Source organism: Vipera berus (genome assembly GCF_964194415.1).
Source record: "Vipera berus genome assembly, chromosome: 12".
In the NCBI taxonomy this organism is placed as follows: Eukaryota; Metazoa; Chordata; class Lepidosauria; order Squamata; family Viperidae; genus Vipera; species Vipera berus.
Window position 1 is genome coordinate 21,038,382 of NC_138215.1, and position 18,803 is coordinate 21,057,184.

The following is an 18,803-nucleotide window of genomic DNA, read 5'->3' on the forward strand; positions in this document are numbered from 1 at the left end:
GCCGCCCGCCCCCTCCTCCTCCTCCTCCTCCTCCTCCGTCGGCCGGGCCGGTGCGGGGAGGAGCCGCGGGCAGGCCGGGCGTGCGAGGGTCCCGGGCGCCCCCTGCCGCCCCGCCGCGGAAGGGCCGGGCAGGAGCTCCGGGTGGGCGGGGGTCGCGGCGGCTCTTCCTCGGGGCCAGGAGGCGGGGCCGAAGCGCCCCCCGCCCGCTCTGGGCCAGCCCGTCCGAGCGGATGCAGGGCCCTCCCCGGCATCCCCCGGCTCCCAACCGAGGAGAGCCCGGGAGGAGCCGGGATGGGGGCGGAAGGATGTTGGCTCCCCCCCCCGGGGCTTATAATAAAGTCGAGCAACTTTTGCAAAAAGTGACATTCTTAGAAGAGCTCGCAAGAGGCTCGGGGGAGCGGAAGGCTGATCCTGAATCCCCCGAGAGATGCGATTTGGTTTAGCGAGTCATTTCTTGTTCTAAAACGTCTTCCTGTTTCAGTCCTGGGGAGGTTATGAATTGGAGAGACGCTCTTAAGGCTAAAGAACGGTTCAGTTTGAAACAGCAGAAAGCTTGGGCTGGATCCATCACTCTCCTTACTGAATTCAACAGATTAAGCCAGCATTAAACCAGGTTGGTCATCAACCAGGGCTTCCCTATGGTTCTGGCCAGTTCAAGCCCCCCCCCTTAAGCATGAAGCTAGCTGGGTTGGTCACTTTCTCAGCCCAGCCCCCTTCACAGGGTTGTTGTCATGGGGAAAATAGCAGGCATTATGGGTTAGGTATGCCTTGAGTTCTCTCTCTCTCTGTAAAAGGGGGGGGCACCACTTGAACACTTTGGGCATTGACAAAATTGCAAGTCAATTTCAAGGGGCAGCTTGACTTGGAACCGCTGCCACCCAACACCCACATCTGCCTATACCAGCTGCTTGGGAAGGACTCCACAAGTGGACAAAAATGCCAGATCCAGCCTAAATATCTGGCTGAGTGTTGGACGGACCATCATAACAACAGCTGCAAATTGAAATGGAGGAAGGCTTGTAGGTAAAAGCCGCAAACAGGAAAAAGTCCTTTCTTGCCTTAGCCAGAAAATCCCCCCCCCCACATGCCGTTTCCTGCCTTTTGCCTGGACTGTGGCGGCCGCCACCCAGCCAGCACCTCTTGACCCCCACCCCACCCCCTGCGCAGGGAGGGGAGAGGCAGCTGGGTCTGTTCTCTTGCATCGGTGCCCCCAGGATCGTTGGGCTCAGATGGGCCCATTGCGCAGGGCAGACTATCTGATGGGGCAGGAGAAGAAGCGCTCTCAGATGGACATCAGACTCGACAGGGACTCACCGACCACTACAAGGGCACCCGCCCCTCCACACCCCCAATGGCAAAGGCTGAAGAGCTGCAATTCCCTCTGCAGGCCACGTCGATCGGTTCTTCGCCTGCCACGGGTACCACCCACTTGTCTGCCAAGCTGCAGGAGAGCAGCCCTCTCTGCTTCCGGGGCACAAACAGAAAAGTCCATCCAACAGCAGCAGGTGGTGGTGTGCATTTATTTGTTGGGATTGGTCAGACAAAACCAGACAGGAATGAAGATCAAAAGCCTTTAAAAATCAAAGACAATAAATGGTCTATTTTCAAGAGGTTGCAAAAATTTTGCAAATGAATTTGGGGGTTCTAAACCCCAAAGAGCTCTCAGGATCCCCAACTGCAGTCACCCTATGCGGAAGAGAACCTCCTGCCCCCCCCCCGCCGGTTTTCTGGAGCCTGTGCCTGGAGTTCCAACTGCTGTGAGCCCCGTGATGGTCACCCTCCACGGGATACTGGACCCCTCCTCCGGGAGAAAGAGGCCTCTTGGAAGGGGATCATTCTAGGGCCTCCAGCAAGAAAGGCAGAGAAATGGACTGGATCTCTGTTAAGCTTGTGCAAACTGCAGAAGTAGAAGGGGGGTTACTTTCTGCTTGAATAGACACCGTGCATAAAATACTTAGTATATATCCTACATAGCAGAGTTTGGGATTCTTTATAAAAAGGAAGGAAAACCTCAAAGCAGGAATTGAGACCTGAAAATTTGGAAATTCAGCGTTTCTCAACTTTGGCAGCTTGAAGATGGGTGGACGTCAGTGCCTGAATTCCCCAACCAGCAGAGCAATTCTGGGAGTGGGGGTCTAGCCATCTTCAAGCTGCCAAGGGGTGTGTTAGGGTGTGTGTATCGCTGTCTCCCTTTCCTCAACTTTCTCTTCAATGTTGACAGTCTGGAAAGCCTCCAGATGATAAAGACGTCCAGCCCATTGGGTTCCATTGCAAGAGAGGGAGGAACCCTTTCATCACACTACTTGGGGTACCCCTTGTAGCCCCCCCTTTCAGAGGAAACCCACCGGACTGGCCAGCACAACATTAACATTAACTTAGGGAGCCACAAGTCACCCAAAACTCCGCCAGGGAGGATTCACCCTCCTCCTTTGCCACCTTATTATAGCCTAGGATTCAAGTGCCCACACTGGACCCGGAGTCTGTCTTTCCCAAACCGACGCTGGGCTGTGGGGCGCCTTCTTTGCCTCCAAAGTGGCTTGGATCTGGTGGTGAGCAGGCAAATCCTCCTGGCCACTGGGGTGCCAAATCGCTTCCCCAAGAAACGCCTCTGGAGGGGAAAGGGGGGGAGGGGTTGTTGAAGAAGAAAAGTTGTATGGAAGGAAGGCAGGAAGCCTGAATGGAATGACTGGGTTCTTCTGGGATGAACTTTTGGGCACCTGGGTTTTGCCACCCGCTCTCGGGCTCCTCTGCTCTCCGTGGAACAACAGGCTCCCGATGCGAGGGCCAGGGAGGCGGGTGCCAGGTCCGGCCGGGGCTGCTGGGTGTGAACGGGGCCGGCCATCCTGCAGAGCGCCTTCTCGGCCGCCATGTTCTTTCCAACAGAGACGGGGACCCGGGCCCAGAAGGAATCCCTGGTGGTGCCTCCAGTTCTCTGCTGCTGCTTCCCCAGCTAGGAAAGCCAAGCGGTGGACCTGCGGAAGGTCTTCGAAGCCCCAGAAAAGCTACCGTGGCTTGGTTTGTTTTTTTTAAGACCACAAGGAATTTGTCCCCAAAATGGGATGATTTGAAGACCAAGAATTTGGCGTAAAATGATGGGCCTTTCAGTATTGTGTCTGGAGAACTTCAGAGGCGCTGAAAAGCAGGAAAACACTCACAGCTCAGCTGCGCAACTTAAAAGGAAAGTGCTGGGTATACTGAACGGCGACCTAAGCAGGATCTGCCTCAGTTGTGAAATGTTGGACTTGTAAATCTGTCCTCAAATCCCCACGAGGTTCTGCATTGTGGAAAAGCCCCCCCCAGGGGTCCTCTTGAGGTCCCTTCAGCCGTCTTCCTCATCCTCGCTGATCAGGTCCCTCTTCTCTGGGTGGGTCTCCCGTTCGCGCAGGAAGTCCTCGCGCATGGCCTCCAGCTCCAGCAGCTCCAGGCGCACCTTCTCCAGGTGGATGGCCCTGCGGTTCCTGATCTGGCGCAGGGGGAAGGGGTTCAGGTCCCTGAAGGCGATGCCCGTCAGCTTCCTGGAGGAGGAGGAGGAGGCACCAGAGAGGCCTCGTTGTGGGCCGTCCAAAGAGCAGACTCAAATGTGTCACCACAGGGAAGCGCTACCTTTTCCACCTCTATGGATCTTTTAATTAAAAGAAATGATCCCTGCACCTGGAACCCCTGATCAAAAGCTCCAGTGACAGAAATTGGGCCCTTTTTTGCCCTTAATCTCTCCTGGAGCCCTATCACGTTCCTGGGGGAACCCAGGGCTCAAAAACCCATTTTATGGCATCATTTACATTGTTTTACTCAATTTTTCTTTCCTCCAATAGAAGATAAAATCAGAAGCTCCTTCTAATAGCCTCTGACTGATCCCTCTGGGAATGGCAGAGCAACCCAGACTTCCTCACCTGGCATCCAGGACGGTGCGAGTGAAAGACCGCAGGTACTTGAAGATGGACGTCGAGTCCAGTAGCTTTAAGATCTCCTCCTCCTTGTACTTGAAGAGGGCCAGAGCAAAGCGGAAGATCACCTGGGCATCCAAGAAGCTCTGGGTCACAAAAGGGAGCGAGCCCCGGAAGGTTCCCCTCCCAACCCCTGAAAATCCCGGGGACTCCACTCAGGGACCTACCTTTGGTCCCTCGTAGAGAAAGGAATCCCATATTTTGAAGAGGACGTCGCTGATCACACTGTCCACGAAGACGATCAAGAACCAGTTGAAGGTGATGAGCGAGAAGTCCACCCGGTGCTGCTCAAAGTGTGCGTGCAGCCGGGGCAGCTTCTCATTCATCAGGTCCTTGAACACCCGTTGGTCCACCTGGAGGCGGAGGAGGAGGAACAGCCTTGAAAGGCAGCCCTCCTGGGGAGGGGCTTTCAGAGGGATCCTGAAGGCCTCCCTCCTCCCCCCCCCCCGGGCCATTCCTCTTCAAGGCTTTCCCCAGATTGTTCGGGGGAGGGAGGGCACCGCTTCTTCTCCAACTTGCCCCCATCTCAGAGCCGCAAGGCCTGGCCTCCAGCTCTGGCAAGAGCTCCCAAGCCTCTTCCCAGACATACCTGAGAGCCCAGCAGTGTTTTCGTGTAATAGTCCCGCGGCATGAAGACCTCCACGATGGTCACCAGGCACCAGAAGGCATCTTCCTGCTCCAGGTAGAGAAGAGCAATGGCTGCCAGTCTGGAAAAGAGACCACATCGGGAATGGCGCTTCCCACACAGTGTCGCGGAGCCATTCGAGGTGACCCCAGCAAAAGACTGACGCCCCAAGACCCCAGGAAAAGGGTTCAAAAAGGAAAGAAGGAAACGACGGCTTTGTGCTTCTTGCTCGCTCCCCCACGTCCCCTCCAACGAGAAGCTCTTCCACGCAGCAGGTCAGTTTTTCAGGCAGAGCGACTTCTACTTCGTGGTAAGGCGACATGAGCAGAATTTTGCAAATCTGAAAATGCAGCTCCCCCTCCCCACCTTTACAGCCTGAGAAACTAGGGGGGGGTCTCTCCTGAGCCGCTTGCTGGGCCCTCCAGGCAGCTGTGGGCTCCCCTCCCAGGGCTGCGTCTCTTCCTCTCCCAAGGCCACTCAGACCACCCTAAACAGGGCTACCTTCACAGAGCCAGCGCCCGCCAGAAACAGCAGCTTTTGGAAACCTATTTCATTTCCTCCTGGGGCCTAGGAAGCACGGGGCGCCACCCTAAAGTGCCTGCTGGCGCAGAGCCGGGCAAGCGAGACATACCTGCTCTCTCAGGCAGCCGAGGGGTGCAGGTCTTCCTCTCCTGGGAAGGAGAAACAGAGAGGGGGACCCATTCCTGAACAGCCTGCCTCCTACCTTGCAAACGAATCCAAGAGTGGACTTTGGAGAAGGAAGGAGCAAAACAAGAAGGGGGGGAAGAGAGTGCACAGCCCAAGACCGAAGGAAGCACGAGGGAGGAAATCGGGTGGGATGGAGAGAAACGTGGAGAGGTTATCCAGACCCCCATTCCCCTCACATCCCACCACAGTACAGCCATCTTCTCTGCTTCTTGACCTGGGTGGCCTGGGAGGGCCGCGTACCTGTTGAGCCCCTGGCAATAGCCAATGTCCGGGTTCCGCCACGAAAAAGCCAGCAAGACGTTCCGCAGCTTCTGGATGCCCTCGGAGGCGGGCGAGGAGTAATGCTTGTTGTTGGGCAGGGTCCGCAGGAGGTCCAGCTCGATCTGCTTGGAGGCCGGGTTCTGCTTCTTCAGCGCGTTCTGCAGCAGGCTCTGGAAGTAGCCGGGGGGGATGCTCTCCTTGAACTTCTTCACATGGAGGCCGACGCACCACTTCCAGATCTGGCAACGGTGCTCGTGGGGGACCCCACCCCGGATGAGGGTCTTCAGCTCCACTGACCGGACCATCTCCCTGTTCACGGTGGTGGCCAGGAAGTTCTCCCACTTCACGCCCGTGGACATCTCCTGGTGCTCCGTGAGGGACAAGGACTTCAGGTCCAGAGCCCGCACCTTCGCCACCAGTCTCTCCTCCTCCTCCTCGTCCTCCGGGACTGTCTGGAACCCGTACACGTCGTACTCACTGGAAAGGAGAGGGAACCGGTCACTTGCCAGAACCACTAGAGGCAGAAAAACCTGCCAGGAAAGTCACCAAAGCCGCCGCTGGCATCCAGGGTTACAAAAGGCACCGGGCTTGTCCACCCCGGTTAGTTAGGCAGAATTCAATCCTTTGGCTGCATAAAGCTAGATGTGAAGCTCCTCTCCACCCCTGTCTGGTGCGGGAATGGGCGCTGATGCTGGCTTGAGAAGCGCCCAGCATCCATGCCTGAGAGTGGCCAGCAACCCCTCTGGCCAGCCTCACATGCTGAAGGCCGAGATGTGGGGAGAGCCGCTGTTTGGGCCCAGGTCTCCCTCCCTGGCCCACTCCCGTGGGGTGACCCCACCAAGGGTCAGACAGAGGCTCACCTGACCATGTGGGGCTTGAAGTAAGCCTGTCCAGGCTGCTCACCGCTGTCCACCTTCAGGGCGTCTTCCAGGAGCTGGGCCACCAGGCCGCTGTCGGGGTTCAGCTCCTCCGAGCACACCGGCGTCTTCCTCTCTTGCAGCAGAACCAGGTACCTGCTCTCCACCTGGCACATCTGGGCTTCCAGGCTGGTGTGCTGTGTGGGGGAGACCGAGGGGGGGCTGAGGCAGGAAGGGGCCAGACAGCCCGAACCTGAAAGCCAAGGGAAGCCTCTGCCCCAGCCCCGCTCTGCCCCCCACCCCAGTAACGTGGCGGCCCTTAAACCACCAGAGAGCAACGTGGCTGTGGTCAGCCGGCCTCTTTTGGAGAGGCAGAAAAACCGGTCAGCTTGGAAAGCAAATCTCTGGTCTCTCCCCACAGAGTGGGGCACCTGTCAGTGGCTCCAACCCCTTGGGAGGGTCTGAGAGTGGGGGAGGTTTCACCGTCATCTGCCCCTTTGGCTGACCTTCGCCATCAGCTCCTTCTCTCTGTTCTCGGCATTCCTTCGCAAAGCAGAAAGTTCCAGGATCTCCTTATTTAGGAATTTGTTCTGGGTCTTGTAAGCTTGCAGGCTGTCCTGTCAAGAAAGAGCGTTGGGAGACTCACGCAGGGCGGGAGGGAAGGGGGGGCAGCTGCTTCTGCCGCCCAGGGAAGGGGAAAGGTGGCACAGCAAAGGGTTTGCCCCCCCCCCCGGCCTTGGCTTCAGGGCTTCTGAGGTCAAAGCCCAAAGCGAGTCTGCCTGACGTGCAGCTCAGCACCTCATGTGAGCAGCAAGTAAAGACTGTGAATGGCTTGGTACAACACAGGAGCGCAGCCAACCGAGGCTTGTCTAAGAAATTGTGGTTAATAAAACCACAACTGCCCAATGCAGGCGCCCAAATATTCCCACCTCTCGCGCGCTTCTGCTTGCTGCAAGTGCTGCAGCTGCTTAAATCAGCCCCGCATTCTCTCTTCCCTCTGATGGGCCACCATCTCCCCCAGATGAGCTGGTGGGCTCCGGGGGGACGGCAAAGGCCCCGAGTCACCCAGGCCACAAGCAGGCAAGCGTGGCCCTTACCTTCAGCTTGCTAAGCTCCTGCTGCTCCTTGCTGAGGGGGGGGGAGGCGTCGGCAGGGGGGGCTCCGCTTTGCCCCGACGACTCGCATTCGCTCAGCTCTCTGGAAAGCTTCATGATCACCTCGTCCTTCGCCTGGATGGTCTCCACCAGCATGTCTAGCTGCTCGCCCAGCCCCCCCACCGTGGACTTCAGGCCGGCCACCTCCTGCTCCAGGCGCTCCTTCTCCAGGTGCAGCTTTTCCAGCTGGTGGTTGAGGCCCCAGATCTGGCGGTCTTTCTGGTGAAGCAGCTCCAAGTGGCCCTTGGCGCTCCCCTCGCAGAGGGGCCCTGCGAGGTATCGGTCGTACTGGGAGGACCGGACCGTCTGCTGCAGGAGCCGCACCAGTTCCTGGGAGGGAGGGAGAAGATTTGGGGGTGGGGGCCACCGTGCCGCATTAGGCGTGCTGCTGCTGGTGGTCTGAGCCCCCTCACCCCGGGACACACATGCCTGGCCCCCCCCACCCCCCCCGGCACAGAAGCGCTCCTGTTTCCACCCCGAGGCAGGAAAGGCCGCCCGGTGTGTCCCTTTCTCATGAAGCTGAGGGCCCGCCTCCCATCCTGCGGATCCCGACACACTTTTCCTCCAAGGCTGCTGCTGCTGCTCGTGGTTCAGGCTCCAGACTAGGAGTGGGGAGAAGAAGACTCTAGTCCTGACTGTGGGAACTAGCTCCAGAGAGTCCTGAGGCCGCCCTCTCTCCCTCCCTCTCAGCTCCAGCCAGCCTCACGCTCTGCAACCGATGCTGGGGAAGCCAAACCCTTGTCGCACTTTGCACTGAGCGCAGGGGGCGGCTGTGGAAGCAAGCAGCGCAGGAGCAGCCTCTTTCCTGCCCCTCTGGCCCCAGAAGGAAAGGAGGAAGCAGCCCAGCCGGGGGCTTCCTGGAGGACGCCCCCAACCCAGGCGCCATCCTGTCCTGCCCCCTTCACGCCTGCCTACCTTCTGGCTGGCCAGCTCCGTCTTCAACTGCTCCAGGTCCTCCTGCTGGCTCTGCAGCTTCAGCTGCATCTCTGCGGCCGGCTGGCCTCCGCTCCACTCCCGAGGGGGGCCCTCCAGGCTGCCTCGGCCTTTGCTGGCAGCCATGCTGTCCTTTGAGGGACGCCTGGCCTTGTGCGGGAGGCGGCCAAAGTCAAAGGGGAAGGTTGAGCCGGCCCCACCTGCAGCATTGGGGGAGAAGGCAGAAGGTTGGCCGGTTCAGCAATACAGAGTACCCCTGGCCAAATTCAGAGACCCCCGAGCCGTCCCTCCCTCCAAGGAGACGGAGAAGCCTCCTCTTCATTCTCCTTAGCAAACCAGGCATGGAAGTTAACAGCCAAGCTGCTGCTCTGAGCACTGACCCCCAACTTCCCAGGAGAGACGGGAGGGAATTGGAGGGTCTCCAATGCAATAGCCAATAAGAGTGGGGGGGCATCACTTGTTGCAGCCACCGCTTCCCCAATCTGCCCCTTCCAACTCCAAGGGAACAAAGATTCTTGGGGTGATCAGAAGCCAACCTGGGATCCTGCCATCCTTGGGGATCTCCGCTCAGAAAAGGGAGCATAGTGCCCCCCCCAAGTCTGCAAAGCCAGAATGATTCTGCAAAAGCAGCAGTGGGCACCTTTGCTGTTCTCAGCTGAAAGCCTTCGTTTTTCTTCCTGAGCCGCTGATTCCTGCAGATCTTTTGGGGTGGGGTCCAGCATTTCCCATTCTTCTGTGTAAAAAACACTCCGGCGGTTTTCTCCACTTCCTTTTCCGGTTCTTAAGGAAGACACAGAATTTCTGCAAAGCGCAAAAGTTCAAAATGGTTGGGAGGGCAAAGAAAAGTTGCAGAAGCCAAGAACCCAGCGGCTTCCCTCAGTGCCAAACACGCCTTGAATCTCAAGGGCATTTCCAGATTTCTCTGTTCCAAAGGAGAGTTCCCAGACCCCCCTTGGTCCCACCTTGTCTGTCCTTCCCAGAGAAAGCGGGTTCAACACGGCTGCCCCAAGCCACGAGGAAGGCCCGGCTGCAAAATCCAGCCTCGGTTTACCGCACAGAAGGGTTTACTGCCGGGCAGGTTGTGAGAAGGATCAGCAAAACAGGGAAGCTCGTGGCAGGCAGATGCCCAACAGGGAAAGTACAAAAAGGCACGCTTGGGGGAGGGGGGGTTAGGAAACGCTTCTCCCTTTGCAGCTGCTGTCCGTCTGCCGGGCGCCTGCAGCAACTGTGGCGACAGCTGGGCTGCTTTCCCAGGCAGAAAGTCGGGCAGCCCCGGGGGCAGGGCCAGACTTTCTAAGGCGCAAGGAGGAGCTCAGGTCTCACACGGGAAGTAGACTCTGACTCACGAATGTTGGCCGCGAGGGCCCGATCCTTTCTCAAGCCCTGCCAGGCCACCTCGCAGGCTGCCTGCCTGCCTTCCCCAGCTGTAGCCAGTTGAAGGCATCTGGCAGCAGCAGCAGAACCTGTGTCCTCCAGCATCTGGCACGAGGATGGGCAGCTTCTGCGGGCCAGAGGCCCCAGCTTTCCCCAAAGCAAGTGCAGAGCCAGCAGGGATTGGGGGAAGGGAATTGGGGGCTTTTGTAAAGGTGCAACAAGGGAGCCTCTGGCCAAGCGGCTGGATTTGGCGGTTGCCATTTCAAAGGCTTTTGATGGCTGAGAGCTCAAATGGGAGCAGCTCGCCTGCCAGAGGCCCCCCACATCCACACCACGCTTATTTTCGGAAAAGGTCATTTGGCCGCCACATTTTGAACGTCCGGCTGAGTGGTGGCCCTTCCTCATCACCCTCTTCTGGATGGCGGGGGCTGCTGTCCAGTGAGGCGTTTTGAGGGCGACAGCATAACAGAGCCGTCCTTGCGCTTCACAGGTCTTCCCCAGGGGAGCGAGTTCAGAACACGCTGCATCAGCTGGGGGGATCTGGCTGCTGGGAGCCACTTCCAAAGGTCTGCTCGCTTGAGCACCGCCAGCCTTAAGTCCAAACTGGCCCCTGGAAAAGAGCAGCAGTCACGGCCGAGCGAGCTCCCCAGCCGGCCTTTGCCAGGACTCACCTGATCTCGGTGCCCAGCTGCCTCAAGGAGAAGTTGATGGGGCCGGGGTGGCCCGGGGCGGGCAGGCAGGCGGCTTGCTCCCCCACCAGCTCCGTGGGAGCAATCTCAACGGCAAGGATGTTGCGGGCGTTCTCCGCCGAAGCACTTGCAGGCAGCACCGTGCAATCTAAGGAAGAGCAACCCCATCAGTTATCTGCCAACCGACTTCCACCCCGAGGCTTGCAGGAAACAGTCGCAAGAGGCTCGGCGTGTCACGACGGAGGCTTGAGGGGAGCAATCGAGCCTGCTGATCCCTCGGCTCTTCGAGGACCATCGCGGGAAACGCAGGAGCCACCTCGGTCACACTTCCTCTCTGCTCCAAGCTCCCTACAGGAGCAGCGCTGGCAGCACACGCCCAGCTGGACAAACCCCTTCCTGCTGCAACGGTCGATGCCCTCTGCCCTGGAGAGCAGCGCGACCACCACCACAGTTCCTCTCTGGTGCAGCGAAGAGGGCCCGGGAGGAAGGGGCGGCTCCTTCCTGGGTGCTCCCTGGTGGAGACTTTCCCCAGCCTGTCTGCCCGCACAGTGACCACCCCAGGCTCGGCTTCTCTGCTCACTGGGGAGCCTTGAAGTGGCTTCCTGCAACTTTGCACAGGCTTCCCCAGAGGAAACCACAGCCAGCCAGAAGGGCAGCGCCAGCTCTTCCACTGCAGTAGCAGCAGCTCTGAGAGCTTCGCGGGGGGGGGGGGACAGGTGGTTTCTGGCTCTTCTGGCCTGGCAGGGACCACGTCTGCAGGCCGGATGTGCCCTTCGCTCCTCGAGGACAGAAAGTGCGAGGCAAGCCCCTCCCCCCTTTAGCCGAGGTCTCTCCTCCAGACCACAAGCGCTGGGGAGGTGCAAGAGCTGCCCGCTGGGGGGCACTGACAACAGGAGATGGAGACACACACACACACACACACACACACAAACTGCATCACCCTCAGAAACATCCGTCTAATCAGAGCAACCCAGCAAATGCCAATCGAACAATGGTTCTCTTACAAGGGTGCCACAAGTTGCATTTACCGCCCACCTCTTTAATAACATGGCTGTTAAAAAGGAGGAAACCTTGAAGGATGTCATTGTTGCAAGTGGATACTCAACAGAATATATGCACGTAAACATACTGTCCCACGTATGTTTTTTTAAAAAATCAACATTTGGTATAAGAATGCAGTTTAAAAAATAGCTGAATACAATTCTTGAAGTTAAAAATCCAACAACAAAAAATAAATAAAAAAAGCTGTTTGTGTGCGTTGATGTGTATGTGTGTATACACACACACACACACACACACACACACACACAGGGGCATACATACACAAACCACAATTTCAAATATGTATTATCTTTAAAGTAACAAGTTTTAAATAAACACTTCCTGTCGTGGAGAAAAGAAAAAGAAAAAAATCACCAAATCAAGGAAACCAGCTTCTTGGGGGGGAAATGTGCTGAGGTGGCTTTCACAGAGCCTTGTTTCGCTTGCGAACAGTTCTGTGAACAATCACTGGCTGGGAAACCTGGGAGTTGTAGTCCAGGAGCGGAAGACCGGCTGGACCTGATTTTGCAGGAATCCCTGGGCTGCGACCGACATGTGGCGCCTGGCCCGCACGACAGGAGCCTTCATGGTTTACTTTGAGAAAGGCCTTTTCTCCCTCCTATCTGGCCCCCAAACGTGGACCACAAAGCCAGTGTGAAGGCAACACGCTACCACCTGGAACTTGCAGCAGTGACCTCATTTGCCAAGCCATTTCCTGCACCGTCCCCTTGCAGGGGCCCCAGTGCTCAGCCCCCGGAAGAGATGGCATCACCTACCAGGACTGTCCTTGGCCACCAGTCCCCTGGAGCACCCGGCACGGGTGGGCGATGTCTGGCTGTACCGCTTGGCAGCGTCAAGGCTGTGGCAATACTCCCACCTCTTCTGCTGGAGCTCCTGCAGCCAGTACATCATGTCCTGGTGCGTGGCAGCCTGTGGTGGAGAGAAGCCGGCAACCTGGCTGGTTACAGAGGAGGAGGAGGTGGAGGAGTGGATCAGAGCAAGAGCAGCCGGTCAGCTGGCTGAGGGGCGGCTTTCCAAGCCACTGGATAAACACAGCCCAGGAGGGCCATTATCGCCTGGCTTTGCACAAGGGCCATCTAGTCTGACCCATGACAGAATCCTACCACCACCATATTTATTTATTTATTTATTTATTTATTTATTTATTTATTTATTTATTTATTTATTTATTTATTTATTTATATTTATATTCTGCCCTTTTCCCGAGGGACTCAGGGCGGTTTACAGGGCAAATTAAAACAGTACAATATATACAGGTTAAAATTAAATTAAATTAAATAGCCCCAAAATAATTAAAATTATCAAATGCTTGCTAAACTCAAGTTATGTGGGCCAATTACTCAACTATTGTGCCACAGCACGAGCAGGGAGTTTCCAGTGTTATGGGAAAGGTTTGCTTCCCCTGTTGGACACCTGCCACTCTTTAAGATGTTGTGTGCTGCACTGGGGACTTCAACAAAAGAATTTTGCTCCACGAAACGAGTCAAGGTGTCCCACAACTGGCACTGTGGATGTGGCCTGGATGACCTCTGGGACTTCAGGAAGCCCACGGCCACCGGGCAGTTGCTACTGGAGTAGAAATCTCGGAGCTCCAGGGGCCAACAAGTCGCTCCTGGCAGGCGCAGTCTGGTGCTGGCGGCCCCGTGAGACGGGAACCCTTCTGAATGGCCCGGGGGGAGGAGGGGGGAACGGCTTCCGTGCTTGAGCCCTTTCCGCCCGCATCTGCCCCGGCCCTCCCCGCGGAGCGGCCGCCCTGCCCGGGACTCGTGGTGCAGCTGCATCCAAGAGGGCTGCGCAAACCCCTCCACCCGCGCTCCGGCTCCCGAGAGGAAGGGCTCGCCCGGCGGAGGCCGAGGGAGGCCGGAGCCCGCAGCAGGGACCGAGCGGCGCTGGGGCTCCTGGACCGGCCCGCCCGCCCCCAAGGGCCGGGACGGCATTTGCAGAGGGCCGCGGGCAAATGGCGCGGAGGAGACCCCCCAGTCCCCGCCCGGGAAGGCCCAAAGACCCCGGGCTCGCTCTGCGGGGCGCGGGCCCCCCTCCCAGCTCCAGAAAGGCACGCCGGGCAGGAGCCGCGGGAGGCCCGCCAAGCGGCCCGGCTGCCCAGCGGCGGAGCTGCCTCGGCGCCCCCAGTAAGACGGCTCTGTCTTGGCCGGCCAGGCCCCGCGGAGGAGCCGCTCCCCTCCCGCCGCTCACCCGCAGGACGGCCACGTCGCCGCCGGGGCCGCGCACCTCGAAGGCGGTGCCGGGCGCGCCCTCCTCCTCCGCGCGCCGCTCCTCCTCGGCCGGCTGCGGCTGCTGTCCTGGGCCCGGGCCGGGCGCGGGCGCGTCGTGGAGGCGGAAGGCGGCGCGGGCGAGCTCCAGGCGGCCCAGCGGCTGCGCCTCCCGCGGGCCCTTGTAGTAGCAGAGCGCGCAGCGCCGCGCGTCGAAGGCGAACCAGCGGCTGCGGAAGGCCCGCAGCGGCCCCTTGCCGGAGAGCTTCTGCAGGTAGCCGCACAGCCGCGGGCCGCCCGCCGCCGCCGCCCCCTCCTCCTCCTCCTCCGGCATCGCGCCCGCCGCCGCCGCCGCCGCCCCCTCGCCCCGCTCACTCCGCCCGCCCCGGCCCTTCCGGCTCAGCCCCCGAGGAGGAGCCGCCGAGCGCCCGCGCCGCTGCTGGCCTCTGCACGCGCTCAGGGGCGCCCTCGGCTCGGAGAAGCCCCCGCGGTGGCGTAAGAACGGCGGGCGCGGAGCGTTAAACGTTCACTTTTATTCAGCGCTTAAAAAATTCTTCCAACGTGGTTCAGACCAAACGCCCCGTTCATACACGAGCAGCACTGGGGAATTGCACGGAGGTTTACAGCAAAACACCCTCGAGAACTATAAAGGTCGCTATCTAACCCCCCTCCCCAATATTTCCTTTTCACTATTGAAAATTTTACACTTATCGAGCAATGGTTGAGCCCTTATTTATAAAAGTCTGCTGGGCTTCTTGCCGATCTTGTGGGTCTCTTAAGCAGCCAAAATTTACATAAATATAGACATATATTTCCTCTCAAAAAGACATTTAAGAAATACCTGGAGAAATTTACTCATCGTGATTATTGTGGATGAATTCAGATTTTTTTTTAAAAAAATTGCCTTTACAACAGAGGAAAGATTCAGCGTGATGCCCAGCTAATCCTGTCGGCCACCTCCTTGGCCAGCCAGTCCCTTGAGCAAGCCAGAACAGGCTGCCCAGGGCCTCTGCACAGCCCCCCCCCCCCCGGGCCAGCAGTAGGAGAAAGGAAGGGGCGCCCACCTTCTCACCACCGATGGAGCCCTCCTGGGGCTTGGCGTGCCCTGGAAAGACCAAAATGCAACTGTTTCCCCCCCAACAGGAATTGGGGATCCTGGGGAGTCCCAGCCGGCTGCCCCAAGGCTGCCCGAGCCCCAGCATTCCCGGATGACCGTCCCCCTCCCAAGCGATGCCAGAGAAAGGGAGACTGCCCAGGCCCTGCCAGCACCAGATGTGGGCAGGGAGGGTTCCCCGGACAGCTGGCCGAGTGGGGATAAGGAGGACCTTCTTCCTGGTCGATCTATGGTTGCGAGGAAGGGGCTTCGGTCACGTCTTCCACGGGCAATCAGCGTGCGCAAGGAAGGGGGCCTTGGGGGCCGGCCAGGGCTGCCACATCTCTGCAATGAAAGGAGAAGCACACCTGAGCAACGTTCCTCCCCTCAGGTGAGCCACAGCGTTTGCATGGATTCTAGACGAGACCCAATGAAACAAGCATGCTTGAGTGTTAGAATATGTCCACGGCCACGTAGGCCTGATTAGGGCTGGCTGCCCAAGGCAAGACGAGGACAGCCCTTATAATGCAGGAAACAGATGGAATCCAAGCTAAACATTTTGCTTTTAGGGAAAGGGTTAAACCTCTATTTCTTCTATGCCCCCAACCCAGGTAAACATTTGGAGAAGGGGCTGAAATGTCACTGACTGGACCTGGTTCTGGTGCAGACTTTCCATTACAATATTCTACATTTTACCCACTTAGCTCATATCTGCATGAGGTCAACATTCTGAGGAAAAACATGGCAAGATTTTCCACAGTCAGATGTTCTAAAACCAAAATGTTAACTTGACAGAACATGCGCTGAGAAAGAGGTGTAAGAAAGCGAGGAGTGTGATTTGTGAAAATGCCATTTTGCTTAAAGATTTGTACAAAAAACATTTGGGCTCCAGGTGAAGGCAGAGACAACAGCTTTCTGTAGAGAAACCCCTGGACAAGCCAGGAGAGGTCCAAGCCTCACGGCATTCGGAAGGAAACACCCTCCGTTTGCCTTCCTTCCTGGGTTGTTGTCAGCGGGACCCCCAAAGGCCCAAGAGGGCTGAGCGAGAGCCTGGGGGTTTCAACCCAAGAGAGATTTTAGCCGTTTAAGGGGGTCCCAGTACCTGTTGCTGGCTGGATCCTCGAAGTGGAGAAGGGCAGGAGGTCCTCTGGGACAGCTGGGAGGGGGAGACGCGGACGCAGGGTCACGGTCTGGCTGGGGCAGGGGAGGCTGCCTTCGTGGGGGGAGGGAGGGCCAGGCTTGTGGCCGGCATGGCTGGAGGCCTTGGCCACAGCTGCAATCCAGGTCCTGCTTGGAAAGAGACTGGCCTCCTCCTGCCATTGAGCTGGGAGTGAGGGATCAGCTGAGATGCCCATGAAGGGGAGGCAGGGGGATGCTGGCCGGGCTGGCGCGAGAGCTGCAGGGAAGTCGGTGGCACTGGAGCCAGAGGCAGAGGGCACGAGGCCGGCACCTGGGCTGGAACTGGGATCGTCCTGATACGCAGAGGCGTTCAGAAGATCAAAACATAGGGGAATTGGGGGGAGAGGCGCCAAGCAAGAGTGGGGTTCACAGGCCTTGTGGAAGTGCAAGTGGGTGACAGCTACAGCCCCCCCAAAGAGACATTCTTGCACCCACTCCTAAGACCTTCAAGGCTGGCAGGTGTTCGGGTGAAAGCCGAAGAAGCAGTCAAGTGTGGAGAGCCGCTGGCCGTAGGGCAAAAATCTGGCCCAAGGGAGGCTGCGGGGGGTGGCACTTCCCTGCCTGGCTGGTGCCCACTTGCCACTCGCAAACCACCTCAGTCTTGCTCAAGCAAAGCAGTCTGGAGTCTCTTCCATCGGCTCAGGAGGCCGGATCTTTTGGCACGCCGACATTTATGGCAATGCAGGGTGTCCCCTTGATTGGAGGAAGCCCGATTCCAAAGTCCAGGGTGGGAGCCGAGATCCAGTAGGGCATGGCCATCGTCCTGCCCGGCTCCCCTTCCAAAGGGCAGGCTGTTCTGGCCACACCCAGAGTCTCTTATTTACACCAAATGACCCACAGCCGCTGGGCCCAGAGGGCAAGAGTCCATCCCGCTGGAGCAAGGCAGGAGGGCGCTTGGCTCCAGGCCCCTCACTTCATCTGCTGGATCTGCTTCTGCAGCTCCTCCTTGTCGAGTTTCATTTTCGATTCCAGGACCTGCTGCAGGGATCCGATGCTCTCGTAGATGGTGCTGAGTCCTGGCAGGGGGGGAATAGGGACAGCTGGGACACCCTTTTCCCAGAGGATTACCCCCCCCCCTTTGACCATACAGAAAGTACTGGAAGGAAGAAAGGAAGGAGGGAGGGAGGGAGGGGAAGGCACAGCCAATGGGAGATGCCCTGGCAATGTAACTTAGGGGGAGCCTGCCCCCTTACCCTCTGCCCCCCCAAGAGTCCTGCCGGACCCCTGTTGCTGGCTGGGTGTCCCCCAGATCGCCTTACCAGCGCTAACCTCTGCCTTGACTTCCTTGATGTCCTCAGTGAAATCGGACTGGAGTTTGCTGAGCTGGACGCTCATCCTGTCCTCGGCCTGCTTGGCTTCCGGTTCCTGGGCTGAACATTTCTGCCCGGCTTCCATTTTCTGCAGCTTCCTGTGGATCTCGCTCAGTTGCATCTCCAGAGCCCGGCTGTCCATTTCCTGCGGCCAAAGCAGGGAGACAAACAACTGTCGTCCAGCTGCCCTGTGCTGAGGGTCTTCTGAGCCCCAGGAGCGCTTGCCTGCCCTGGGCAGAGGGGGGGCTCTCCTCCCCAGGGGAAACTGCTCCTTCCCGGCAGCTCCAGGGGAACTCAAGTCAGCGGGGATGATGGAGCGGCACTCGGTCAGCCTAAGGAGAGTCTACAGAGTGAGGCCTTCCCCACAAACCTTGGTTAAAACAAGACAGGGCCTCGTGCCGGGTGAAGCCACTTTGCCAGCCAGCTGCCTGTGTGTGTGGTGTGCAGCTTTTTCTCTCGCTGAGGGATTGGGGATGCTTTTCAGGCGCCGCCCCCCCCCCCCAAATCCAGAAGCGTACACTTTTCTCCTTGACGGCAAGGAAAAGGTGGTCTATCTTCTCCAGGAACTTCTTCTCGAAGCGTCCCTGCTCCTGCTGCATCTGGCTGCGGGCAGAGGAGATCTGGCTGGTCAGCTGGTCGATGGTGTCCTGCAGCCTGGTGGGGCAGAAAGAATCAGCCCCCCCCCCAAACAGCGGCAGCGAAGAGGAAACTCTTGGGTAGGTGGGAAATGGCTCAGAGCGGAAGGGCGCTTCCTCCCCCAGTAGACCTTTCAGGGCGATTTCTAGGACAGCGCAGGCTGAGGGAAACCGGCTGGATCCTTGCGGGGGGGGGGGAACCTACTTGGCCTCCAGAAGATGGAGCTGCTGATTGCTCTCTTTGTAGGCCAGCTTCAGCTTTGCATCTTGTTGCATCACAGATTGTTCGATTCTGCTCAAAAGATGGGAAATCTGGCAGGGAGGGAGAGTCAAATTATGGCTTCTTCCACACGTAATTCCGGTTTGCAAAGAAGTTGACAACTCTCGGCTGGCTGGACCTGACCCAAGCTAGGGGGAAAAGCCCTAGATTCTCCAAGCCATTTTGAAAAGGGTTGCTTTTTAAGCCATCCACACTGTTAGGGTGCTTGGGGAGGGGACGGCTCCTCCTGCGCCCACCTGCAGCAGGACACGGGTCCTCCTTGCTCACTCTCTGCCAGAGCCCCAGAAGAACAAGGAGAGGGAAGCATTGACCACCTGCCATCTCATTGCCCGCCCCCACCCCCACCTCGCCCAGGGCTTCTCTCAGCAGCGGCTGCCCCAAGGTCACCTCCACCGAATCTGAACTGGGAAGATTCCAAAAATAGATGCCAGGAGCGCCCTCCGTCCTTCGTCAGAGGTTCGACAGCCTTTTTCCTGACAAGGGGAAGCC

General features: G+C 58.2%; 2 protein-coding genes across 6 annotated transcripts in view; both read right to left on the reverse strand.

Moving 5' to 3' along the window:
- Window positions 1–1,502: 1,502 nt before the first annotated feature.
- TBC1D2B (TBC1 domain family member 2B) lies at window positions 1,503–16,977 on the reverse strand. Of its 5 annotated transcripts, none has more exons than XM_081336982.1 (14): window positions 16,013–16,977; window positions 13,801–15,255; window positions 12,363–12,516; window positions 10,528–10,693; window positions 9,123–9,283; window positions 8,465–8,682; window positions 7,493–7,879; window positions 6,902–7,012; window positions 6,399–6,592; window positions 5,518–6,015; window positions 4,534–4,651; window positions 4,112–4,297; window positions 3,891–4,012; window positions 1,503–3,458 (listed from the first exon to the last, which is right to left on the reverse strand). In XM_081336982.1, exons 2-14 carry the CDS (start codon window positions 14,149–14,151, stop codon window positions 3,320–3,322), a joined length of 2,805 nt encoding a protein of 934 aa, XP_081193108.1. In that variant the 5' UTR covers window positions 14,152–15,255; window positions 16,013–16,977; the 3' UTR covers window positions 1,503–3,319. The 5 variants fall into 5 exon arrangements, 3 of the variants coding, with proteins under 3 accessions (XP_081193108.1, XP_081193107.1, XP_081193109.1); XM_081336981.1 differs by having other exon boundaries at window positions 1,503–3,515; XR_014027635.1 differs by lacking the exon at window positions 1,503–3,458 and adding an exon at window positions 5,201–5,240 and having other exon boundaries at window positions 3,893–4,012.
- Window positions 16,978–17,590: 613 nt separating this feature from the next.
- Window positions 17,591–18,803, reverse strand: part of FAM81A (family with sequence similarity 81 member A) — a 43,588-nt gene continuing 42,375 nt past the window's right edge. Inside the window, exons 11-12 of the mRNA XM_081336988.1 lie at window positions 18,240–18,346; window positions 17,591–18,053 (exon numbers count right to left, since the gene is read on the reverse strand). Of these exons, the coding sequence (XP_081193114.1) occupies window positions 17,732–18,053; window positions 18,240–18,346 (429 nt within the window). The 3' untranslated portion in view covers window positions 17,591–17,731. The remainder of the gene's footprint in view (window positions 18,054–18,239; window positions 18,347–18,803) is intronic.

Bases quoted from the DNA above. Each gene is read 5' to 3' on its own strand.
- TBC1D2B (XM_081336981.1), bottom strand. From the start codon at position 14,151: ATGCCGGAGGAGGAGGAGGAGGGGGCGGCGGCGGCGGGCGGCCCGCGG. The intron at 9,284-10,527 runs GTGAGTCCTGGC...TGCGCTTTGCAG, and splicing joins CAGCTGGGCACCGAGATCAG to AAATTCTGTGTCTTCCTTAA. The intron at 3,516-3,890 runs GTGAGGAAGTCT...CTCCTCCTCCAG, and splicing joins CGCACCGTCCTGGATGCCAG to GAAGCTGACGGGCATCGCCT.